The 26,288-nt window shown below is 32.0% G+C and overlaps 1 protein-coding gene across 9 annotated transcripts in view; it reads left to right on the forward strand.

Annotated features, from left to right (window-relative positions):
* Positions 1-26,288, forward strand: part of Bent (projectin protein bent) — a 95,406-nt gene that overhangs the window by 8,108 nt on the left and 61,010 nt on the right. For 4 of the 9 annotated variants that reach the window (XM_083085749.1, XM_083085754.1, XM_083085755.1 and 1 more), the window contains exons 2-65: positions 1,530-2,036; positions 2,428-2,449; positions 5,497-5,659; positions 5,907-6,048; positions 8,622-8,757; positions 9,057-9,260; positions 10,128-10,429; positions 11,097-11,314; positions 11,550-11,955; positions 12,031-12,203; positions 12,454-12,624; positions 12,726-12,805; positions 12,957-13,122; positions 13,544-13,678; positions 14,042-14,191; positions 14,484-14,534; positions 15,032-15,049; positions 15,790-15,837; positions 15,960-16,004; positions 16,098-16,136; positions 16,265-16,318; positions 16,404-16,454; positions 16,601-16,645; positions 17,026-17,097; positions 17,816-17,872; positions 17,945-18,004; positions 18,263-18,319; positions 18,433-18,492; positions 18,577-18,729; positions 18,874-19,023; positions 19,246-19,392; positions 19,457-19,507; positions 19,591-19,740; positions 19,953-20,099; positions 20,164-20,214; positions 20,298-20,447; positions 20,660-20,806; positions 20,871-20,921; positions 21,005-21,154; positions 21,369-21,515; positions 21,580-21,630; positions 21,714-21,863; positions 22,076-22,222; positions 22,287-22,337; positions 22,421-22,570; positions 22,635-22,685; positions 22,781-22,933; positions 23,025-23,081; positions 23,191-23,391; positions 23,666-23,722; positions 23,801-23,854; positions 23,940-23,996; positions 24,080-24,133; positions 24,215-24,334; positions 24,569-24,625; positions 24,719-24,799; positions 24,885-24,941; positions 25,056-25,112; positions 25,196-25,252; positions 25,342-25,392; positions 25,494-25,568; positions 25,787-25,840; positions 25,929-25,973; positions 26,055-26,108. In XM_083085749.1, the coding sequence (XP_082941875.1) occupies positions 1,724-2,036; positions 2,428-2,449; positions 5,497-5,659; positions 5,907-6,048; positions 8,622-8,757; positions 9,057-9,260; positions 10,128-10,429; positions 11,097-11,314; positions 11,550-11,955; positions 12,031-12,203; positions 12,454-12,624; positions 12,726-12,805; positions 12,957-13,122; positions 13,544-13,678; positions 14,042-14,191; positions 14,484-14,534; positions 15,032-15,049; positions 15,790-15,837; positions 15,960-16,004; positions 16,098-16,136; positions 16,265-16,318; positions 16,404-16,454; positions 16,601-16,645; positions 17,026-17,097; positions 17,816-17,872; positions 17,945-18,004; positions 18,263-18,319; positions 18,433-18,492; positions 18,577-18,729; positions 18,874-19,023; positions 19,246-19,392; positions 19,457-19,507; positions 19,591-19,740; positions 19,953-20,099; positions 20,164-20,214; positions 20,298-20,447; positions 20,660-20,806; positions 20,871-20,921; positions 21,005-21,154; positions 21,369-21,515; positions 21,580-21,630; positions 21,714-21,863; positions 22,076-22,222; positions 22,287-22,337; positions 22,421-22,570; positions 22,635-22,685; positions 22,781-22,933; positions 23,025-23,081; positions 23,191-23,391; positions 23,666-23,722; positions 23,801-23,854; positions 23,940-23,996; positions 24,080-24,133; positions 24,215-24,334; positions 24,569-24,625; positions 24,719-24,799; positions 24,885-24,941; positions 25,056-25,112; positions 25,196-25,252; positions 25,342-25,392; positions 25,494-25,568; positions 25,787-25,840; positions 25,929-25,973; positions 26,055-26,108 (6,873 nt within the window). In that variant the 5' untranslated portion in view covers positions 1,530-1,723. Of the gene's footprint in view, positions 1-1,529; positions 2,037-2,427; positions 2,450-2,631; positions 2,657-5,496; positions 5,660-5,906; positions 6,049-8,621; positions 8,758-9,056; positions 9,261-10,127; positions 10,430-11,090; positions 11,315-11,549; positions 11,956-12,030; positions 12,204-12,453; positions 12,625-12,725; positions 12,806-12,956; positions 13,123-13,543; positions 13,679-14,041; positions 14,192-14,483; positions 14,535-15,031; positions 15,050-15,789; positions 15,838-15,959; positions 16,005-16,097; positions 16,137-16,264; positions 16,319-16,403; positions 16,455-16,600; positions 16,646-17,025; positions 17,098-17,815; positions 17,873-17,944; positions 18,005-18,262; positions 18,320-18,432; positions 18,493-18,576; positions 18,730-18,873; positions 19,024-19,245; positions 19,393-19,456; positions 19,508-19,590; positions 19,741-19,952; positions 20,100-20,163; positions 20,215-20,297; positions 20,448-20,659; positions 20,807-20,870; positions 20,922-21,004; positions 21,155-21,368; positions 21,516-21,579; positions 21,631-21,713; positions 21,864-22,075; positions 22,223-22,286; positions 22,338-22,420; positions 22,571-22,634; positions 22,686-22,780; positions 22,934-23,024; positions 23,082-23,190; positions 23,392-23,665; positions 23,723-23,800; positions 23,855-23,939; positions 23,997-24,079; positions 24,134-24,214; positions 24,335-24,568; positions 24,626-24,718; positions 24,800-24,884; positions 24,942-25,055; positions 25,113-25,195; positions 25,253-25,341; positions 25,393-25,493; positions 25,569-25,786; positions 25,841-25,928; positions 25,974-26,054; positions 26,109-26,288 lie in introns of all 9 variants that reach the window. The other 5 variants (XM_083085750.1, XM_083085751.1, XM_083085748.1 and 2 more) reach the window with 2 other exon arrangements.

The following is a 26,288-nucleotide window of genomic DNA, read 5'->3' on the forward strand; positions in this document are numbered from 1 at the left end:
TTAATTATTGATCTTAGATGTATATTTCAAGTTATAATTATGAAATGATATTATTGCACATGGCTACTCCGGCGTAGTTCTCGGAAAACTTCTGTTTTCGCCATTTCCAGAGCGATCTGAAAATACAGACTCGCTCAGGAAAATATATCGTTATAGGAGCGTTCTCTATTCGCTCTATAAACCTTACGGAACGGTTAGCACGCACGAGGGTTATTTACTGTCGTATTATTTTGGAGGGATTCGCGTTTCGCGAGCAGCAACTGAAAATTGTAAGCGCGAGATCGCATCTTACGGCCAAGAGCGATTTCGGATAGTTCCGTACTTCCTTGGATTACGTAAACATAAATGCGTATTTTGAATTTATTGCACGTAATAAATCATTTCTGGACGTTTTTTTATCGTCGGCGGCTGTAACGCTGCTTCGTCTCGTCATTTCCTGGCAACCTTTTCCTTGAGATCGACCATTGCACAGCGAAGTCGATCTTGACGTCCAAGACGAACGTTTTATTGCAATGTTAAAGATAATGCATGACTCATTTTTTAAGAACTAATATTTTTTTTACATCTTCGAAATGTTTATCTTTTTTTATTTTCGTACGGCTGGATTCTTTTAGCAACAACCGAGATTTAAATATTTCCTATGATTTAACTATCGAGTATCGTAACATAGTCGAAATTCAAGATGGACATTTTATTGTGATATTAAACAGAATGCACATGATTCGTTCTTAGCCGATCTTTTTTTAACCTCATCGCAATTTTATGGCTGACTTTTTCCGCAGTTTGCGTAATAATTGAGATTTAAAAATTGTTCTGATCGGTAAATCCTGTATCTCATTCGTTCAGAATGAGTAATGAAAATAGAAACTTTATTACGGTGCTACGATCGTAATGCTAAAGAAGACTAAATATAGGCATTTGTGTAAAAATAGCCGTAGTTGAGGCAATTACAGGTGACAGCAGTTCAAGCTGCCAAGGTTTACTGAACCACGATAACAGGAGGCTCGAAGTATTGATGTTGTCAAATTTCGAACTGCAAATAGCGAAGGTGTCAAGCAAAACAGATGAGTGATCTCGACAGCAAAATATCAGAAATCAAAATAAATGACAGAATCATATTTTTGTTTTTCATGAACATTAAATTTTTATTATTTTAATTTTATGTGTATATATATATATATATATATATATATATATAATTCAAATTATAATTATTAATTATTAATTAATAATTACAATTAGATTATAATTATATAGGAATTCATAAGAAATGTTATAAAAGAGAAAATGAATGAATGAGTGAATCTTCTAACAGAATATCGAATTTTTTATCAAAACAAATAAACATAATTCTTCCATTCTTCTATTAATTTATTTGAAAATTACTCGTATAAAAAAGTGGCGCTGTTATTTATTATTTTCTACAATAATTTATTCACGCGATATTGAAAGCAGCATTATTATTTTATAAATTTTATTTAATCTTTTTTTTTATTTTTAAATAATCTGTTCTACATCTTTGCTTTCAGTATTCTGAGAAATCTACGACTGACGAATAGATATCAAGCTCAAAAAGAAACCGCGAAAGCAGGTTGGATGGTGCCGCAGGTCGGCGCCATTTGAACCGACGAGCCAGGCGAAGGAAACAGATTCCTCCCTCGATCACGCAAACGGGACCGGGTGTCCCGGTGTGTAGGGACAGGTGCGAAGGCGTGCCTCCACGATGGGGGTCGCCGACGACTTCGCGCCCAGCTTCACGCAGAAGCCGCAGCTGCGGCAGGAGGACGACGGCAACCGGCTGATATTCGAGTGTCAGCTGGTGAGCTCGCCTAAACCCGAGATCGCCTGGTTTCGCGGCGAGACCGAGCTCAGCCAGGATGACAGGACCAACTTCAAGATGCAGAGCGTCGGGACCAACAAGTTCCTGGTGGTGCTCGAGCTCGATGACGTCATCGAGACCGACGCCGGCCTCTACAAGGTCAAGGCGAAGAACAAGATGGGCGAGGTCGCCGCCTCCATCAACCTCAACTTTAGTCGTAAGTTTTCATATACTGATTATTTCTCGTCTAGCGGTATTTTTTCGAATATTTTCAATATTATTATAATATTGATATAAAGATAATTATCTAATCTTTGAGCGATATATTCCACTTGTGGCCGATCTATATTTGTCTTTATATATTTCTGATTCTAAAAAAAGGAACTATATGAAAATTAATTTAAACTGGCTAATTATGGTGTTTAAAACGAGAATATTTATTTTTTTAAGTAAAAATAATGTCGGAATTATTTTTACGTTAAATGCGTAAAATAAAAAATCTCAATATCTTTTTGATTGATAGATATTTGCAAATACATAGTTTTCTTTATTTGCAATTTCTTTAAATTCGTTTCTTAATTAATATTTCGCCGTTATATCTTTTCTAGCAATGGATGAGCCTAGAGAGAAGTAAGTCAGTAAAGTTTACATCTCGAGAGAATGATTCGTTTGTCGCTTCTCCAGGCTCTATTTAATTAGTTTTACGCTTTTGCCTTACGCATTAATACGTTTTTATTATTTCATTATATGTTTGCTTCATTTCCTTTTTTGCGTTTTTTTCGTTGTCTTTCGTTTTTTATTTATGATTGTAGCTGCCGATCAATCTATCGGGAGGAGGTGAGTGTGTCGCTTACGCTGTATGCTTGTGATTGACATGTTATTGTCAATAATTAAATTCTTAACATAATTTGATAACACTGTACTCTATTTACATCAATTTTAAATAAGAAGGAATACCAAGTGTGTGGTGGAAATCCTAAAGAAAATGAATGCCATAATATACTCTGTGTATTTAAATTTTACAAAATTCAACTGTTCTCAAATATTCGATTTTAAATCTTCCTATTAAATTCTAACATTAAATAACTTGTTCGGATTAAATTTCGGTTTAATCTTTCACGAATCTTTTGAAAGAAACGTCGAATTCAAATTTTTTTATTGAAAAAATTCTGAAAGTCTGACATAAAATTAGAAAAATGTAATGTGTTCAATATGAGAGGCTTACATAAAGAGAGTTTTAATTTCTTCAACTCCTCATTGGTGCTGATTGCTGAGCTATTCCTTTGCCGATAACGTTCGAGTAAGCGTTAAATCGACCCGACTGAGAATAATCGTCGCGGTATGCCTGCTATTTTCGGTCGCGTTCGAAAGCAATTCGATAAAAATCACGACGATTCGCCGAGCGTTTGAATCCGACGACGTGATCGGCTGTTTCTTACCGATCCGCCCACGCAGATGGAACCGCGAACGCGAAACGCGGATGGAAATAGAATTAAGGTCTTCTAGTTTTGGACACTGTTCGTGCCTCGTGCGCACGATTCAACCGCAAAGTGGCCGGATTATTTCGAACGCTGTCTCCTGCGAGTTAGAAGCCTGCACTAAATCTCGCACGCAAACTATGATCTGTATAATACATCATACCTATAATCGAGGACGAAAAAGATGAAAGATTGATCATACTACAAGATGACGAAATCCGAAAAACGAGAAAGTGAAAAATCGTATTTTATATTTCAAAAATGTATAAAAAATGTTAGTAGTAATCTTGAAAATATTTATTTTGATCAATTCGTAAAGCATATGTATAATGAATTTTTAATAAAAATTTAATATACATTTTTATTTTTAGGAAATAAGTAATGCATGTATAATGAATTTTCCTTCTCTTTGTTTACTTGCAGAAAACTATATATTATTTCATATATCTTATATTTTTGTAAACGAAGAGAGAGAAAATTTTCTTCAATAATCGCGCGATCATAAAGTAACTCAAGAAATATCTTGTCTCATCGCGATAGTTTAATTATAATAACAACGATTTATTATTGCGGCGCAGCTGTTTTGGATCACGAGATCTTTGTGCAATCTTTGTGAGCGGAAAGCATTTATCAGTCAAATCTCTTTTCGCGTGCCTCTCTCAGTTATTCCCGTATTTTGATGCAATTTATGCGATTTTCGAAGATAATTCGAAACTGGGTCGAGAGCGTTCTTGAAGATTCTCTCTTTCTTTCTCTCTCTCCCTCGAGTCGCAGCCGGCAGCGACGATGTGATGAGAAGTTATATTTTCGGATCGCATCGACAGACGTGATTCCCGTGAATTTCTAAAAGTAACGCGAGGCTTTTCGTTTCTACGCGTCTCCTAAAATGCATTACGGTTTGCATTCCATGATGAAGCTAAGGAAAGATTTTGGATAACTGCAGGAATAATTGGAAAGCGTCATCCACCTGTAACTCGCGAAACTTTGGCAAGAATCAACGTATTCGAGTCTTGTTATTCTGCAAATTTATTGAAACGAACATTTGATTGAAAATGAAAGTTCGCATCGTAAGAAAATGTACCGATATTTGTACCGGTTAACGACGGTGGAAGTCGAGAGGAAACACCCTATTTCTTCGCTAAACTTAGCCGCAACGTGCACCGGTGCTAATGCACTTATAGTCCACTCGTGTTACGAGTGTTAAGCACATGCTTCTCGTTCTGGGTCCCAATTTGCGTGAATAAACACCGGTGATCTTATAACTTGGATTACGCAATTTTTCTATAAAGAAAAAAATTAGAGATGTCTCAACAATTGTCATTTTATTTTCAACTGTCATAAGTAACATTGTTGCAACGGGAAAGTTTTGAAGATTGAAAGTCGAGTCGTAAATAACCGATTAAAAAAATATATCAATATAAAATACTCGAATAATTTAATAATATGCATTTAGATATTGATCTTCGCTTTTTTAAGAATAGTAAGAGAGCGTTGAAAAATATGCATAGACAAATTTTGTAAAAAAATTATTTTAGAACTCTTATATCAAGTCCAGAACTTTAGATCTTCTAAAAAGTCTCAGGCAGATACTTGAAACATTGACTTATCAACAAAAGTATTGCCAAGAGCGAGAAAGAAAGCAATATCGATTATGATGGCAATGTACCCAAGTCGGATTTTAAAGTGGTTGTTAACTGTCGGATGGCCATCAGAACGAGCTGTTGAACGAGCCTCCTCCCATCAGAAAACGTCGACTAAACAAAACAAAAGTTATTCCTGGCAGCAATTCGCGAAAGTCGCGATAAATGTTTTAACAGAATCTCAAGCCGCTCTTCTCTTATTTCTTAAACCTTGCCAAGCATCGCTACCTTTCTTACCTCATCACTTATCTAACTAAAAAAATTTAATTATTCTGTCAAATAAACCAAGGCGTGTAGTATTCTAATTTTTAACCAGTTTATATACCATTTTTATGAGGCATGCGATTTTCTGTAACAACCTATGTGATTTTACGCCATTTAATTCACTGATGTGTTGTCGGAAATGCGATTAAAATTGTTGATGTACGAAAAGTGACGTAGGATCTAAATTTTTTCGTGGTCCGCGATGCAATCGCAGCGCGACGATTAATGCATTAGCGACTTATAAATTGGCGCGAGAATTATTTCAGAGTCCATGATATTTGTCTCGCGCTTACAGACAAGTTGACGGTATTGCGCCGACTTTCGCGAAGAAGCCCGCGATCAGGCAAGAGGACGATGGCAAACGACTGCTCTTCGAGTGTCGTATCACAGCCGATCCCACGCCGAAAATTACATGGTTTCATAGCGGAAACATGGTCAAGGATTCGCCAAGGCACAAGGTTTTTGTTATTGATTATATGCGAATTTACTCTTCCTAAGTCTATAACAATATATAAATTCAGGAAAGACTCATGAATAACTCAGGAATAATATCATTATTGCGAATTATTCACTCATTATTTGTGTTTAAGATTATTTTTTTCCAAAGAGCTTCTTGATCTGTTTTTAATTCTTCTATTTTCTTACGAGAAAAATTCGAATAGCTGATAATCTTATTGTAAATTTATTTTATTTGAATTATTTCAGTTGACCGTCGATAAAGATGGCCACTCGTACTTTGCCACTCTGGAAATAAAAAATGTGACCGTCGAGGATGCTGGCAAATATAAGGTCACAGCAAAGAACGAGCTTGGCGAATCTAACGCCACAATTTCCCTGAATTTCGACAGTAAGTATCTGCTATTTTTACGATAAATAACCGTAAAGTTATGTATTTCAACCGATGATCCGTTTTTATATTTTGCGTTCATCTGCTTAATTTTTTATTTACAAGTATATACGCTCGACGAGTATTATACAGTATTATATGAGTAACAACTTTTTACTTAGACTGCAAAATTGTTCTCAAGTTTAACTTTGAATTTTCAAAACATTTAATTTTTGTATTGAAATATTTCCGCTACAATTTAATAATGCTTACAAATTCCTTTTTATATTATTTTAATAACTTTTTAAATGGATATTTAATAAATTGACTATTTAATAGTAAAAATTTCTAAAGACAAGATTACATTTTGTTTAGTCTCTCCCGCTTTATTAGCGGGAGATAAAGCGTATCATCGGTGCCTTTTTTCAACTCTTTTCTCACTCGGGATGTATATCGATCTCTTTCATTTCCAACTCTCTTCTTCATCTCAGTTCTCTGCCCTATTTATCTATTTCCTTTATGTCAACTCTACACCAATGTATGTATATACATGTATATCCGCAGTTTATATTATTTAATTTTTTTCCGTTCTCCATCTCAGCTGTCCGTTCTTCTCAACAATCTCTTTCTTCTACTTTATTTTGTAATTATTGTATATATGCGGAATGTCTTTATTTTTTAATGGTTTGTCTCGGTCGAGCGATGAGCACGTATCGATGTCGGCTCGACGCGAGCCACGATATACAGCCCGTTGATTGATTTTTAATGGACTAAATGGCATTTGCGAGAGAACATACTATAGTTTGTCTCTCACGAATTTTGCACCGTTGAAATTTGCGTAGAAAGCGGACCAGAATAATCAACTACTCGTAATAACGTGTATACTGCTGCTTCAATCACGTATTAATTCGAATCGCATCTCGCGTGTACGGATTAGCAGTGGACTTACTCGTGCACTCGCATTTTAAGACGAGATTTACATATTTATTTATGCACGAGATGCGATCACAGATTAGCCTTACATATTGACGCTTCGTTAGGTTGCTTCGATGACATCTTTTCTCTCTATTCATACGATCGTATTTGTGTCGTGTGTGAGTGTTGACGAGGAAGCCACCCCTTCACAGTGGACGGATGCGCCACTCTAAGGCTCACTCACACACACATGTACACGCAAATACAATTATACAGAATTTCTGTGATTAGATCCGTTAACGACATGTATTTCCTTACTTGCATATATTTCTTTATAGACAGTTTTAATTCTAACGTAAAAAATGTCATATATTTTTATTATAATTGCAAGTTAAAATTTTAATATAGTTACGAATATACGAGACACACGTACCCCTGTAAAAAATATACAAGATTATGTTTTGTAATCTTATTAGTTGAAAATATAACTTTTAAAAAGAGAATATATTTTAGGGATATTTTTGATTATTTATTGTAACTTATTATATCGAATTATAATAAAAAAAGTTATGGCAAGTATGGAAATATTTTTTACGAATAGCGAGATATCCATGTAGTTTTTTAACGATGACGATTCTAATATTGTATATATGTATACTCACATCCGTCTTCCGTCACGTGCTTCAGTAGTTTTCATTCTAATTCGCTCGTAGAGATTTTTTATAAGTAAAACAGATGTTTGAAACTTTTTATGTGTTTTGTCGTACTGTACATATTTACATCACTGATTAATACCAACGTTAACGTACATTCAGACACAACACATATCTTCCATGGTGGTCGATTTTTCAGTCAGATACAAATAGATTTTAAAATTGTTAGAATGACGAAATTAAATTTTCACAATTGATAGAATACTTCGATTTTATACGATGATATATATACATATTACATCACTCCCATCTCACTCACTCGCAAACAGCGTTTGACGAAAGCTTGTGCATAACTGTGCAGTGTTCCTATTTTTATCTAACCGCGAGCGTCAGAATCGTGCGAAAGAAAAATGGAGCAGGTGACACTTGGACAACACTATTTTATACTCTACCAAAAGCGAGACATTGCGAATAGACAGAAGAAGAGAAGTAGAGAAAGCAACCTAATTTACAAGGTGTCGGTCTCAACGAGGATCGTGATCCTTAAAAGCGTACTTCTTACATGCGGCGGTACGATTATGTAAAATATTGATTAGATTTAATGTTAATTAAACTGCGGTATTATTTTCTGTGTACAGAAATGTTTATAGTATATCTTAGAGATTTAAAGAGAGAGTATTCAAGCGCGCCACAAATCGATACGTGACTCCTGATCTCGCATCGAACTGTCAAATACTTCGTATATTTAAGCCTTTCGCTGCTAAATCATTTCTGAAATTTAGGAAAATTGGTCTCTGGAATTTTATTCCTATTTTTTATTTTTCTTTAGTGCAAACAATCCGTTTAAACGGTAAGTAATTTTTAAAAAATTAAAAAAAATTAATATAAATATAAAAATAAATTCTCTCTTCGTCGCATAATGACGTGCGAATTTGACATTAATCAATCGCAGCGAAAGGTTTGAGTAGGCGAGCAAGAAGATGTATGAACAATTCTCGACATGTCGATCGTTTGTGTCGAACATAGGCGATGAGGCACCCGTACCTGAAGACGGTATTAAACCGACCTTTACCGAACGACCGGTGATAAGACAATCCGACGACGGTAACACCATCACCTTTGAATGCCGACTTGTCGGCGATCCGAAACCGAGTGTCAAGTGGTAAGATTTGAAATTTGCGATGCGCGCGAGGAAGTACATTGAAAACTCATCATCGGAAAAAGAGATCTCCGGATTAAAGATATTTAAAGACAAGAAAAGAAAAATAACATACATTAAATTATTTTCGTATTTATAGATGATATATTAATATATCGAGACGATCTTGATGATTTCTCTCCGATGTTTCAAAGTTTACAAATGAGTAAACGTTTACTTCTAAGCGCGTTTTCGCGATTTGCGATGGAAAAATCGGTATTCAACGGATACTTGGACTTGGCACATTGACGGCGATCACGCAGGTATCACGGTACCGAAGAGGTGAAAGAGGGCGGACGATTCAACACATCTCTAGAGCTCGATCAGAAGCTGTATCACCTTGCGAGGCTGAGGATCGACAATGTGGCAAAAGCGGACTCGGGCGAATACAGGGCCGTGGCAAAGAACAAGCACGGCCAAGGAGTGGCGACCATTAATTTAAACTTCGAGGGTGGAGACAAGCTCAAGTAGGCATCGGGAAATAAAGAGAGAAATTTATTCTTGACATACTGTCCTGCCACGCCGCCTGCGAATCGCGCGCTTCTTCCGACGCGGCGTGATGAAAACTTGCAAGTTGTAACTTTCTCGGTTGCAAAAGTGAACGATTGAATTTTGATTCTAATCTAATTAGGCTCGAATTAATTGCAACGCAAAGAGTGACGAGTAACGGGTTATTATAAGTCTCTCTCGAATGTAATGGATTTTTTTATCGAAATAAAATTTACGGTAAAGTAAAATAAAAATAATGTACAAACATTTCTTTAGATTTTTATCTTCTTTTTTAATGATTTATATGGATGTTAGAATTTAATCCATTACACTTAATTGCATATTCTGTTGCAAAATATTGTACAATTTATTATATATCAAAGTATATATTAAATATTAATATTTTACGATTTTACGAGAAAAGCTGAAGTTATTTGATCAAATTATGAATATATTACAGATATTCACTCGTATAACATTTATCTTTTTCACTTTTTTAGGTTTTTTTAAAGATCATTATCCAAGCAAGTTTTCACTAATTTTTTTATGACAATTTACATTTTTGCGAATACTCTTGTATAAGATACATAAAAAATTGCAAGCTCTTTTTAAATTAGAAAAATATAAATTTATTTGATTGAGAAATTTGACAGATTAAGAGAAAGAGAGCTTGCGATTTTTTTTAACATCGCGCCGCGTCTTCGAGAATATCCGCATTGCGTGGCAGGTGGAACGGTAGACGAGAAACGACGTCATCCATCAAAAAGACTTTACATTCCGCTCGTCCGTTTAATGGCGGAGCCGACGTTTTGACGTCGACATTTCTGACGTGTCGATTTACGTAGAATACCGGATGGTAAGCCGCCGCGCTTTCCGAAGAAACCGACGATTCGCCAAGAGGGCGACGTACTCATCATGGAGTGCATCCTGGAGGCACATCCAGTGCCGGACATAACGTGGTACCAGGGCAGCAAAGCAATCACCGACAGCAAGCGCGTGAAAATGTTGCGCAAGGCCACCGGCAAGGACACGTATCTGCTGACCCTCGAGATCTCGAATCCGACCAAGGCCGACGGCGGAAATTACCGTTGCAACGCCTTTAACAACTTCGGCGAGAGTAACGCCAACATCTCCCTCAACTTCCAAGGCAAGTCCCTCTCGAAGCGCGCTGGAGGACTCTCATTGTCGTATCCTAATATTTATCAAGTTTATCGTGTTAGATGCGTGACCGCTTCTTCACATTATCGAACTATTCAAGAATAATCATCGAGTTTTTAATTGCAATTAATTATTGCGAGACAAGTTTTGAAATTAGAAACAGCTCAATATTTACATTTTTTCAACTTTAATATAACTGAAGTAATTTTATTTTTCGTACATATTTTTTTTCGTTTGAAAAATTGAATATCGAAAACAGTTTAGACAATGAAATTCCTTCTGTCGACTTCGTCCATAATAAATCCCGCCGATTTTCCTCGAGACTCCTTCGTGCGAAATACATTTCATAATCGCGCTTCATAAAGACGACAAGCGATTTCTTTTTTTGATGAAAAGATCGTATCGATTGCGATGAATCGGTTCTATCAGGTAAGCTCAGCCGCGCTATTGCTAACCAATCGTGAAAGTCTCTGTAAGTTTGCTTCGTAACTCTCATTAAGCTGCCAACAACACGACTAACGTCATCAGCAATCGCGCGATCGCGGGTCATCGATGACTTGCGATCGTGACGGAGATCGCGCTTCCGGTATAATATCCGGAAGCAACGCGCGTATCTTCGTCGACGATGTCTAACCGTGGATCTTTCCAAGATGCAGAGGAGGGCGCGGGTTTCGCTCCGTCCTTCGTCGAGAAACCTCGCATCATCCCGAACGAAAACGGTACGCTGATCACTATGAAGTGCAAGTGTAAGGCGAATCCCAAGCCGGATGTCACGTGGTTCCGCGGCACCAACATAGTAAAGGAATCGTCGAAGATTTCGATCAAGACTAAGACGGTTGAGGAAGACATTTACGAGCTTATCATGGAAATAAAGGTCATTCTTTGAACATGACTTCTTTGAAAACGATTCTAATTATTTTTTTTAATTACTATAAATATTAAAATAAATTTCTTGTAAATTCTCAAACATTTAGAACCTCAATACATATCAATCTTTCTCTCTATAAAATTAAAAAATAATACTTTTACATGTGATATCACACAGGTGTCTAATTGTATTTCATAAATGCTCAGTGAAATCATTTTACAATATTTTTTGGCAATGACAGGATCCGTCAGCACCAGACGGCGGGACGTACAGATGTCACGTAAAGAATGAATACGGCGAGAGTAACGCTAATCTAAATTTGAATATCGAAGCGGAACCGGAACCGGAAGGAGACGGGCCGACATTCGTGGAGAAACCGCGGATACAATCGCAAAATAAGGGCAAGCTCGTCATTATGGATTGCAAGGTCAAGGCGAAGCCGAAGCCGCAAATCGTGTGGACCCACGCTAGCAAGGTGGTAAAAGAGTCTTCGAAGATCTCCATCAGTATTGTCCAGGAGAAAGAAGATATTTACTATATCAAATTGACTCTGAACGATCCCGGACCAGATGATTCCGGCCTCTACAAGTGCACCATTAAGAATGAACTCGGTGAACTCAACGCTAATCTTACGTTAAACGTAGAGAGTAAGTTTTTTCTGTTTTCTGTTTGTTCTTTAAATTAACTAGTTATATTAATTACTGTTTTGATTATGATTTCAGTTATACCCGTAATTAGAGAGAAGCCGAAAGTTGTGAAAATCGTCAAGAAGAAGACTGTGATAGTCGAATGTCACGTTCTTTCTCAATTTGCGCCCGATTGTACCTGGTTCAAGGAGACTCAAGCCGTTAAACAGGACAGCAGGCACAAGTTACATGTCGAACAAGTCAAAGAAGTAAGTCTTATCATGTAAAATTATATTGCAATAAAATTAGTAAAATCATGAGTAATTAGAAAGATCTTTTTTTAAAATCTAAAACTTAGTTTAAAAGCAAAATTATTTTTTTCTATTTTTACTGCCATTGCCAACTATATAAAAATAATAATTGAAAAATTTTTCAACACACGCTATAATATTTATGTTATAATCATTAATTAAAAAACTTATTTGATGAGTTTTGATAAACTAATTTTTTTAAACACAGGGTGAATTTGCCGTCAAACTCGAAATCGAACAAATGTCAGTCACAGACAAAGGTGTGTACAAATTAGTAGCACGCAACGAAAAGGGAGAAGCTACGTCGCAAGTAGTGGAAGTGACAGAAATTCCAGATCAAGGAGAGAAACCGAAAATTGCTACCGGCCTCAAATCAATTGTAAGTATTTTTACTGTACTACTTATGGCATTTTTTGATTAATATCTATCACGAATAAAAATTGTTTTTTTTTTTAATTAATATCTATCTTGTATTTTTAGACTGTTGAGGAAGGCAAGACGGTCGAACTTATTGCCATTCTTTCAACGCAAGATCGGAAAGTTACCATCACGTGGTACAGGTATGCATTTAATATAAAAATAATGTCCTTTTCTTATTAATAGGATATTTTTGTAATACATATATATATATATAAAATATTTTAGAAATTGAATATAAATTTTGTTATGAAATTTTCGCGGTTATTTTATAATGTTGTGATACAAATACAGAGATTCGACAGTCGTCAAAGCGTCGAAGGATATCATGATCTCCTTTAATGGTCTGGACATGAAACTGACCATCACTTCGGCATCGACGGAATTCTCGGGATCGTATAAAGTTGTCGTGAGTAACGAATACGGACAAGACGAATCGTCGGCCCGACTCGTCGTTAAAGTAAGTAACGTCGTCTACAGTAAGTCTACGTGTTCTTAATTATTTTAATCGTAAATTATATTTGTATCGATATATGAATAATAATTCTCGTTCTCCTTTTCTATTATATCTTTATGTGAATCCGTAATCCAACATGTAGAAGCAATAAGAAATTTTAGCTCTTTTCATAAAAGATGGCATGTTGAATTATAATTATAAGAATCACTCCTTGCTTGAAGTAAGCCCGAAAAATCATGTATTGTGAATAAGTATAAAATAATTTAAATTTCCTCTCATGAAAAATTAGCATGTTGATTAAATGATTGAAGTTAAAGCATAGAATTTTAATGTATTTAAACCAATATTTTCGCAACGATTATGGTCATTCGTGAATGAGATGTGTTTCCCCCATGTCGCATGCAAACCCTTTACTAAATTACAGAAGAAAGAGAAAAAGAAGGACGAAGAGGAGGAAGAAAAGAAAAAGAAAAAAGTCGAGAAGAAAGAGGAAAAGAAAGAGGAAGAGAAGAAGGTGGAGAAGAAAGTCGAAGAGAAAAAAGAGGAAAAGAAAGAGAAGGTAGCGGCCGATTATATGAGCAGATCAATTAAAATTTTATTTAATTTTCTGTTGCTCCCTTATTCCTTCCATCAATATACTTCCTTGTGATTAACAAAATATTCTTACACTGGCTACAAACAACATGATACAGATGCAGAAAGATCGATCGTTTTGCAAAATTCATTAGAAACAGATACGTCATCTTCGCAATTAATATTTTTAGGTAATTATTTATTGATCGATAATTGATTTTTAAATAAATATTAAAATCGCATTAAAGTAATGTGTTTGTTATATCATAAAATTGTAAAAAACGATCAATCTTTCGACTCCTCGACGCGATAATTGTTATATTGTTAAACGCTTGTCTCGACATAAAAGGTAATAAGTTCGAACGACGAGAGTGAAGAATCAGAAGAATATGAGGAGGAGGAGGAGGAGGAAGAAGTGGTGAGTGTAATTGAGTCCAGCATTATCAGCACAGAAGCTATTCTCGAAGAATCGGATTCTGAAGTAATCTCTCGCGTCGAGGTACATACACTATACACAAACATACACTGACACTATATATAGATTCTTTTTTTTAATTTATGTAACATTCTTTCTCATTTGATAACATAATTTTATAATAATATTATCATATATGTTATTTTTGGCAATGAGGGCCAATTATTTTTAGTAATAAAGTTTTTATTTTATGCTACATAATTATATAAATTTATTTAAACTATTTTTTTTTTGTACAAACTGTTGTTGAAGTCATTACATATTATGTGCATATTTTCTCCGTAAGATAAATCATTTTTTTCTTGTTATTTTTAAGGATAAGCCCGATCTGAAACCAAATGGTATCTATAAACCAGAGGTTGGGAAGGTATGATGCAATTATTTCTTTTTAATTTTTTGAGAAAAATCATGCAAAAGATTTTTCTATGAAAAAAGAACAGTACACTATAGTCAGAACACATTACATCGTGATAATAATTGTGTTGCATTATTTAGATCTTTCTATTCATGTGCCGTACTTTTTGTTTTGTTATTTCTATTGTCATTTGTGTTACACCTTTACCTTGTCGCTTATATGTGCTGTGTGCATTAGAATATTTATAAAAGTTTTTTATATTAAATATAGTGTACGAATATTTATAAAAGTTTTTTATATTAAATATAGTGTACGTAGAGATACGCAGTAGATGGATTTTTAGTGACTTTAATTATATATAATGACATTAATTTATAATTGTTAATTATTATTAATAATTAAAAAAGTATAATTCAAAGTATTATATAAAAAGTACAGAAATATTATATAAAATATTATGTAAAATACAAAAAAATATATATTAAAAGAAAAAATATATTTTGTTTCAGAAAATGGAGATTTTACAGGTGAGTGTGAAATATCGAAACCTTGGTTTTGGCTAAATTTAATGTATGCGCTCGAAAAATAATTCTGCTCGAACGAATTTAGCAATTTGCGGCTTGTAGCTTTTGGCAAAATATTTCGTCAATCTGCAAGATATAAACGTGTGTAAAACGCCGCAAATTATTTTCAGCTTTCTTCAATTTTTCTTTCGGTTATGAGATTTTATTTTGCAGCTGTAAAATTATCCTTATGCAATTAATATCTATTGGTTTTGCGCCATGTATATTTTTGCTTATATTATCTTATTTTTCACAGTATCCATTTATAATTTCGGCTTATTCGCTGTGTTTCTTCGAATGAGTCTCTCGGTCGCACGTTTAGAAACAACTGCTTCAATATTTATTTTTCTTTGCTTAGGAAATGCAAGTTTTCGAAAGCTTTTAGAAAAGTGTAAGAAATCATATCTCTCCTTATATCCCAGAAGCTGGTTCCTTTAAAATTATCTTGTGTGTTATACAAAATTTAATCTTACTGTCCGAATCTTTGCATGCTTGGCTTCCTTTTTCTATATATCTGCATGAAAAATTTTGCAAACATGAAAGAGGCGAATATTAGAGCTTTATATGTGTTGCTAATAAAAATTGAATATTTTAAATTGTATTTGTACTGCGATCTTTTTGTATTTTTGATATTACTATATATTTGAAAATATTACATAAGTAAAATACTTTGTTAACATTATTTCATTTCTTTACATATGCAGAAGGATGAAGAAATCGTAAATAATGTCGAGGAAAGGAAATCTATTAAAGTAAGAACATAATTTGATATTTACTTTTTTCTTGTATTTCTTTCTCTTAAATGTTTAGCTTTCTTAATATTATTGTAGAAATAATACGTGATAACTTACATTATTTATATTTTTGTTTCTAGAAAAAACCCGCCGATAAAATTGAAGATAAAAAGGAGGAAGAAAAAGTGAGTGCAGTTATTTTTACAAATATAATTTTGTATTATTATTATTCTAATTGTGTCTCTCTGTCTCTTACAATTTTAATTATTTTTCCCCAGAAAAAGATTATAAAGAAAAAAGAGCCCGAATCCAAAGAGGTGAATATAATTCATTTTTTACATTTTTTTATCATCACATGCCATTTCGTATCACAATCACATAATCACACAATTCTATTTATTGTAAATTAATTTTTTGTATTATATATATGATATTATTTATATAGGTATCTGAAGAAATTAAATCCGAGAAACTTACAACAACTCGTAGAGAGAGCAGAGTGAGCATCAATCATATGTTTTTTAAAATAATAATTGTAAAGATCTTGTAAAGAAAAGTTTTACAGGTAAATTGTTATATTTTAGATGGAAGAACTCAAGGTAGAAAGCCGTCGCAGTTCGCTTATCAAAACCCAGGTATGAGATATATTAGAACATTGAATCTCGTAAATAACTTTGCAAGCTGTAGTTGCGCAAAAGTTCATTTTATATTAGTAGATGCAAATATTTCTTTCTAATGTACAATTTTTTATATTTTTATTTAATTTATTATCATGATACAGATAGATGATGGCACTGCGACACCACGACGTCTTTCTATACAGAAGGTACACATATACATACATATATACCTATACATATATATATATATATATATATATATATATATATATCTGTTTCACGTACAGACATTGCCAAGAACAATTACAAACAATTTCACATTTCTCTTTTTGAAAATAAATTAATAATATAAAAAATTCAATTTTATTATTTGAATGAAATAACCAGTTATATAATATCAAATGAATAATAGAGCCAATTATTTTATTATTATATAAATATAATGGTTCTTAATAATAATTAAAGTTTCTTCTAATTAAATTTACTAAGCTAAAAATTAAAAAATATCGATTATTCATTGGGAAATTAATACGATATTAGTATGATTATAAAATTATTTATATTAAATTTTAATTTATTTTATTAGACCCAGGAAGAAATCACAGTGGAAAGCAGACGATCCTCTACCTTAGAAAAAAAGAAAGCAGCCGTCGAAAAGGTGAGAAAAAAAAAGAAATATATATATATATATATATGTATCTCAAAGTTTTTTTCAATTAAAGTTACACGGTATTAACATAATATTTTATTGCTGATTAACTAATTAATTATTAATTATGATTTTTGGTAAACAAAGTAAGTATAAAAAATATGAGTGAATTATTACACCTTCTCAGAATCGACGTAAGAAGGAATTTAATATTTTATATTAATCAACTATTTTTTAATGTATTGAAAGCTGGATATTTGATACTTATTATTAATTAGAGCAGCCTGTGTTAATCTAATCTATAAAATATTTATTTTACTACCATTTTATTTTAATAAAAATAATTTTCATGTAGTTTTTATAGAGCTTTTAAAGTAATTTTTCAATAAAATAATAACAAATACATTATAATTGTAAAGATATAATTTATTCATATTCTATGAAACATATCATTTATCATTAAATATATAACACAGAGAATTTAGGATACATTTATTTATAAAAATTCTTTAGAAATCGAAATTAGAGATTCGAGATTGCTGTAAATCTCGTGCGCAAAAAAAAACATACCAGAAAGATTTATGCCATATCGTTACAGAATCTATCCGCATTTAAGTCAAGAACTGTTTCGCGAACAATTGAAAATAAAGTACACTTATACATAATTTAATTACATAAATTATTCTATTTTTTATTGTTTTTTTATATGGAATGGCTATCTTTCTAGAACACACTCACACCGAAGACCAAGCTACACATACACGCACCCGAGGAAGAGATTCAGGTACATGATGACACATACTACTCTCAATTGTGCATTATTCATTAGAACATACATTACACTGCGTAATTTTAGGATATTTGGTCGTCTAAATTGACAGAGCGCGATAAGGATAAACCGGTAAGAAAATACGAGGTACGTGATGCATTTGTCATTGCACTATTCATTGCACGAATTTTAAGATATATGATATAAAAAGATGAAATATCTTCGAAAGAAACCAAGTTCAAAGTAACTTCGTACGTTCATGAAACTGATCGTTAAGTGAAAGTGCATGTTTCACGTTATATAATTTGCACATACATGTTTCATTTAATATAGTCTCTCTCAAAAAAGAAGGAACGTTTCTTCCAAATATTTGGAATAAAAATAACATCTAAATAAATTTTTTAGGATATACCTCAAACTGCGATTAAGTCACACGTGCGCGATTCGGATGATGAACTTGAGGTATATAAAAGAAACTATGTACATATTTAAACACATAACATATGAGTTATATAATAAGAACTGTATATTTTTTATGAACGCGTTATACATTTTATCAATGTCATCAATTTTAGGATGCATGGAGAATTCATAATCCAGGAGAATATGATAATGAATCTGCACCACGTTACCGAGTATGCGAATCTATTATACTTATATACATTTAATCTAAAAGCATATATATTTTTTTATATTATTTAACATTAATATTATTTTAGGATATATCACAAGACAAGACACACAAACCTGACACACCCGCAAACATAACATATGCACAAGAGAAATTTGAAATCAAATCGAAAGATAAAATACTTTCACATGGTACAACGACAAGTACAACACATCCGCAGATATCTGGCAAGGCAATTGAGGTATAGAAATCGCGATATAAATTCAGATAAATTTTTAATTTATTTCTTAATTTTTTAAAATTTTTAATTAAATTACAAATATTTTTCGCGAAATAACTGGAATTTTTTTTACAAAAGAATAAAATTTTATATATTATTTTTTAGGACACTTCGAAAGAAAAAATACATTTGCATGATACATCTATGAGTAAAACACTTCCACATAAAATAGACAAACTTTCAAAAGATAAGACACTTCCACGTGACACACCCACACATAAAATACATCCGCAAAAATCCGATGAAAAATTTGAGGTACAAAATTAGTATTGTTGCATAATTAGCAAGCCATGTATTATATATCTTTAAAAATCATCATTATTTAGAATTTTTGGGAGAAATAAAAATGATTCTTAAAAATATGATAAAGTATGCAAGTCTAAATTATAACATTTTTCGTGAATAGTTCAAATTTCTTTTTATATATTTTTTATAACGGATTCTTTATAAAACTAAATATATTATCAAATATTTTAGGATGTTCCAAAAGAGAAAACACATTTGCGCGACACATTGAGTAAAACACTTCCACACAAAGTAGACGAAGTTTCAAAAAATAAGACACTTCCACGTGACACACCCACGCATAAAATACGTCCACAGAAATCTGACGAAGAAATTGAGGTACAGAAATCGTATTGTTGCATAGAAATGAATTACGTATTCATAAAAACATCAATTTTTTTAGGACATTTGGGCGAGCAAAAAGAGCGATATTGATACTAAAAAACTTGACAAAGTATGCAAATATATCTAAATTACAAATGTTTTTCAAAAGTGGTTCAAAATTTTCTTTATAATATTTTAAATATATTATTTTAGGATATTCCGAAACAGAAAACACACTTGCATGACATATCTACGAGTAAAACACTTCCACATAAAATAGACGAAGTTTCAAAAGATAAGACACTTCCACGTGACACACCTACGCATAAAATACATCCGCAAAAATCTGACGAAGAGATTGAGGTACAAAAATAATATTATTGCACAATTGACAAGCCATGTATTATATATCTTTAAAAATCATCATTATTTAGGATTTTTGGGAAAACAACAATGATTCTTAAAAATATGATAAAGTGCAAGTCTAAATTATAATATTTTTCGTGAATAGTTCAAATTTCTTTTTATATTTAACGGATTCTTTATAAAACTAAATATATTATCAAATATTTTAGGATATTCCGAAAGAGAAAACACATTTGCGCGACACATTGAGTAAAACACTTCCACACAAAGTAGACGAAGTTTCAAAAGATAAGACACTTCCACGTGACACACCCACGCATAAAATACGTCCACAGAAATCTGACGAAGAAATTGAGGTACAGAAATCGTATTGTCGTATAGGAATGAATTACGTATTCATAAAAACATCAATTTTTTTAGGACATTTGGGCGAGCAAAAAGAGCGATATTGATTCTAAAAAACCTGACAAAGTATGCAGATATATTTAAATTACAAATATTTTTCGAAAGTAGCTCAAAATTTTCTTTATAATATTTTAAATATATTATTTTAGGATATTCCGAAACAGAAAACACACTTGCACGACATATCTACGAGTAAAACACTTCCACATAAAATAGCGGAAGTTTCAAAAGATAAGCCACTTCCACGTGACACACTTACGCATAAAATACATCCGCAAAAATCTGACGAAGAGATTGAGGTACAAAAATAATATTATTGCACAATTGACAAGCCATGTATTATATATCTTTAAAAATCATCATTATTTAGGATTTTTGGGAAAATAATAATGATTCTTAAAAATATGATAAAGTGTGCGTCTAAATTATAATATTTTTCGTGAATAGTTCAAATTTCTTTTTATATATGACAGATTCTTTATAAAACTAAATATATTATCAAATATTTTAGGATATTCCGAAAGAGAAAACACATTTGCGCGACACATTGAGTAAAACACTTCCACACAAAGTAGACGAAGTTTCAAAAGATAAGACACTTCCACGTGACACACCCACGCATAAAATACGTCCACAGAAATCTGACGAAGAAATTGAGGTATAGAAATCGTATTGTCGTATAGAAATGAATTACATATTCATAAAAACATCAATTTTTTTAGGACATTTGGGCGAGCAAAAAGAGCGATATTGATTCTAAAAAACCTGACAAAGTATGCAGATATATTTAAATTACAAATATTTTTCGAAAGTAGCTCAAAATTTTCTTTATAATATTTTAAATATATTATTTTAGGATATTCCGAAACAGAAAACACACTTGCACGACATATCTACGAGTAAAACACTTCCACATAAAATAGCGGAAGTTTCAAAAGATAAGCCACTTCCACGTGACACACTCACGCATAAAATACATCCGCAAAAATCTGACGAAGAGATTGAGGTACAAAAATAATATTATTGCACAATTGACAAGCCATGTATTATATATCTTTAAAAATCATCATTATTTAGGATTTTTGGGAAAATAATAATGATTCTTAAAAATATGATAAAGTGTGCAAGTCTAAATTATAATATTTTTCGTGAATAGTTCAAATTTCTTTTTATATATGACGGATTCTTTATAAAACTAAATATATTATCAAATATTTTAGGATATTCCGAAAGAGAAAACACATTTGCGCGACACATTGAGTAAAACACTTCCACACAAAGTAGACGAAGTTTCAAAAGATAAGACACTTCCACGTGACACACCCACGCATAAAATACGTCCACAGAAATCTGACGAAGAAATTGAGGTATAGAAATCGTATTGTCGTATAGAAATGTATTACATATTCATAAAAACATCAATTTTTTTAGGACATTTGGGCGAGCAAAAAGAGCGATATTGATTCTAAAAAACCTGACAAAGTATGCAGATATATTTAAATTACAAATATTTTTTGAAAGTAGTTCAAAATTTTCTTTATAATATTTTAAATATATTATTTTAGGATATTCTGAAACAGAAAACACACTTGCACGACATATCTACGAGTAAAACACTTCCACATAAAGTAGACGAAGTTTCAAAAGATAAGCCACTTCCACGTGACACACCTACGCATAAAATACATCCGCAAAAATCTGACGAAGAGATTGAGGTACAAAAATAATATCATTGAACAATTGATAAGCCATGTATTATATATCTTTAAAAATCATCATTATTTAGGATTTTTGGGAAAATAATAATGATTCTTAAAAATATGATAAAGTGTGCGTCTAAATTATAATATTTTTCGTGAATAGTTCAAATTTCTTTTTATATATAACGGATTCTTTATAAAGCTAAATATATTATCAAATATTTTAGGATATTCCAAAAGAGAAAACACATTTGCGCGACACATTGAGTAAAACACTTCCACACAAAGTAGACGAAGTTTCAAAAGATAAGACACTTCCACGTGACACACCCATGCATAAAATACGTCCACAGAAATCTGACGAAGAAATTGAGGTATAGAAATCGTATTGTCGCATAGGAATGAATTACGTATTCATAAAAACATCAATTTTTTTAGGACATTTGGGCGAGCAAAAAGAGCGATATTGATTCTAAAAAACCTGACAAAGTATGCAGATATATTTAAATTACAAATATTTTTCGAAAGTAGCTCAAAATTTTCTTTATAATATTTTAAATATATTATTTTAGGATATTCCGAAACAGAAAACACACTTGCACGACATATCTACGAGTAAAACACTTCCACATAAAATAGAGGAAGTTTCAAAAGATAAGACACTTCCACGTGACACACCCACGCATAAAATACATCCACAAAAGTCTGACGAAGAGATTGAGGTACAAAAATCGTATTATTGCATAGGAAATGAATTACGTATTCATAAAAACATTAATTTTTTAGGACATTTGGGCGAGCAAAAAGAGCGATATAGGTTCTAAAAAACGTGACAAAGTATGCAAATATATCTAAATTATAGATATTTTTCTTAAAATTTGGCTCCAAATTTTTCTGTAAGAGATTGTAATATTTTAAATATATTATTTTAGGATATTCCGAAAGAGAAAATACACTTGCACGACACATCTACAAGTAAAACACTTCCACATAAAATAGACGAAGTTTCAAAAGACAAAACACTTTTACGTGACACACATGAACATAAAATACATCCGCAGAAATCTGACGACAAAGATATTGAGGTATATAAGGAGTATATGGAGTTACGTATAGAGCGAATTTATAAAGTTTATATTACGTTTATCTTTTCAAAATATATATTACTATTTCTAGAGCATTTCGCCGACAAAGCCGAAAGAGCGCGATGTAGATACCAAGAAGCGCGACAAAGTACGCGAATAAATTTATTAATTAATTATCATATGTATATAATTAACATAAACTGAACTAAAGGAGGGCATCAGAAAGAAAAAATATAATATTTTTAATATTATTTTAGGGCATATCAAAAGATAAAACACCTTTGAGTGAAAGACCCACAGCTAAAACACAACCATACAAACTCGATGAAACGCCAAAAGATCTACGTGATACACCCATGGTTAAAACACAGCCACACAAATCTGAATTATTAAAAGTTAAACCACATCTACACGATATAGACAGAACACCTTCACACAAATCTGATGACAAAATTGAGGTACATATAACACATTCATCATATACATACATTTACATATATTTTACATATATTTTTAATATATATACATATACATTATACATATACATACATATATATTGTATATATATAAAATATTAATATTATAAGACAATTAAGTCGTAAAACATTGGTTTGAAAAAATTGGACAATATAAATTAATTTATTAAATAAACATCGTACCATTCGCACACACATATAGCGCGAATTTACAAGAATATATATGTAATATTCTAAATATAATATTATATTCTAGGATTTGCCAAAAGTTAAAGATAAATCACCTCGTCATCAATTTGACGAAGAAATTGAGGTACACATTGCACATTACACATTAGATCTTACGTATTGTATAATTTTTTTACATATTTTTTTAATACGACATTTTTAGGATATTTGGTCCAAGCGAAAGGAACGTGAAGAAAGTTCACACAAAAATAATGAGGTACATTAAGACATTATTATAAGTTATTATTATAGATTGTGAGTCTATGAGAAAATACAATAGTTTAAGCACAATATTATTATAGGATTCGCCCAAAGCTAAAGATAAATTATCCAGTCGTCAATCCAATAAAGAAATCGAGGTACACATTACACATTACACATTACACATTGTATCGTCTTGTACAGATTTTTTTTATACTTTTTTTAATTTCGACATTTTCAGGATATTTGGTCCGAACGAAAGGAACGTGAACCTAAACCGCATAAAAATGATGAGGTACACCATATAAAATATTTTGCCACACATATAATCTGAATATACATTTATAAAGTATCAAACATAAAAATATTATTATAGGATATACCGATAACTAAAATTAAAAGACGTGTATTCAAATCTGATGATCGAACTGATGTAGATAGCTCACCTGAAGATAAATCAAAAGTGCGCGAAGTCAAATCTACGCAAGATAATGAGGTAGATAATTGTAGACGATGAAATAGATAATATTCGCACAATTGTGATTAATTAAATTTTTTATTTATTTCTATTATTTCTCGATTGGAAACGACGATAGTAAATTATAGAAATTAAAAAAATTTGTTTTTTTTAAATGTAATATGCGAGATAAATGCAAAATTATTTATTATTAAGAAATTTTATGTTATAATATTTTATGCATATGAGATTTTTGCGTTGTGAAAATTTTAGGACAAACCGGTGCCGAAATCGAAAGAACGTGACGATAGATACGTCTCACATCATGAGGTATACACATCACAAACACAAATGCATATGCAATTCATACCTTTATCTTATACACATGTAGGACATTTTGATCGAATACATATGGTATTTTAGGACACCGCAAAGCTCACAGACACATCACACAAACCTCCACTCGACCGAGATGTCAAAACTTACTACACACATTACAATTATGTTAGTTAGATAATACATGTGTACATCATATCACACAAACACGAATTTTATAATTTCTTTTTTGTTAATTGATGTATTATTTTAGGATGTATGGGCACCGAAATCTATCGAGCGCGAACAGAATTCCGTCAGAATTGATAAGGTACACAAACATATTTACACATGCACATATTCATACACATTATGCTGAGATAGATAATTAATTGTAAAATATGGACATATCTCAAAGCAATCTATTTTTTTTTAAATTTTTTAGGATGTTTCTCTACCTATCACTAAACCACAAACACACGAATCCGATGATGATATTGAGGTACAGAATACATATATCTTTTTCTGTCATACATTTTTTGTGTTAATTTTTTGTGTTAAAATAATAAAATAATAAAATCACAGGATATTTGGGCTTCGACAGCCGAAGATGACGTACCTAAACCTATTAAAATATTAGAGGTACAAAATACGAATGCGAATTATGCTTAATTCATTTCTTTACATAATTTATTTTTAGCAATATGAATTATAATTTATCGGTATTTTAGGATTCGCGGACTTCTAGAGTTACGCCGTATAAGAACGGTAACAAAGTCGAGGTATATATTTACAAATTATACAATAATTATTCGTGTATCGTTAAAATATTTTATAATATTTTATTCGATGTTTGGTAATTTCGAAAATCTGTCTGCGATAGCAACAGGAATCTACATCTGTACCTAAACCTACTTTCAAACCTAAAGGCAGCGTAGGCAAACTCAAAGAATCCACGGTATACACTTTTTACATTCACAGTAATTTAATAAACAGACATTTAATAAACAATTACATTCATCTAAATATTGATTTAATAGTTCGATATTTAAATTAATTATACTTGTAATTAATATCTCTCGATTTTCATTCTTTTCTTCGATTATATCCTATATACACATATTATTTGCGGGGAGCGATGTATTCTTCGAAGACTTGATCTTTTAATATTTTCAGGAGAATGATATACCCAAACCTGAAATAGATGAGAACAAATTCAAAAAGCCCAAGGTACTCACATATACAATCACATGCATTTTGAAACATGTATACACGATACAAAATAAGTATACATATCTTTTTCTTTTTTTTATTTTAGAGTAAAGACACTGATTCTACACTTGATAAAGAAAAAATACCCAAGGTACAAAACTTTATATTTGGAATATATCGGCATACATTTTTCGACTATTTTATTTTATTATATTCTTGCATAATATTTTAGAAAAAGCCATCCACTAGACGTAGGTCGTCGACTAAATCAACGGAAGGATCTGAGGTATAAAGTGTTCTTCGTAATCTGTCAGTGTTAATCATTGACTCTTTCTCTCTTTCTTTTCGCTATATGTGTTTAATTACATAATCAACGTTCTTCACTTTTCTCAGCTTATAATCGTTGACATATTTTTCATTTTCTCTCTCTCTCCTTTTCTCTTTCTTTCTCTCTCTCTCTCTCTCT

Source organism: Camponotus vicinus, unplaced genomic scaffold (assembly GCF_025532165.1).
Source record: "Camponotus vicinus isolate PSW18456_S1 unplaced genomic scaffold, iyCamVici1.0 SCAF_13, whole genome shotgun sequence".
Classification (NCBI taxonomy): Eukaryota; Metazoa; Arthropoda; class Insecta; order Hymenoptera; family Formicidae; genus Camponotus; species Camponotus vicinus.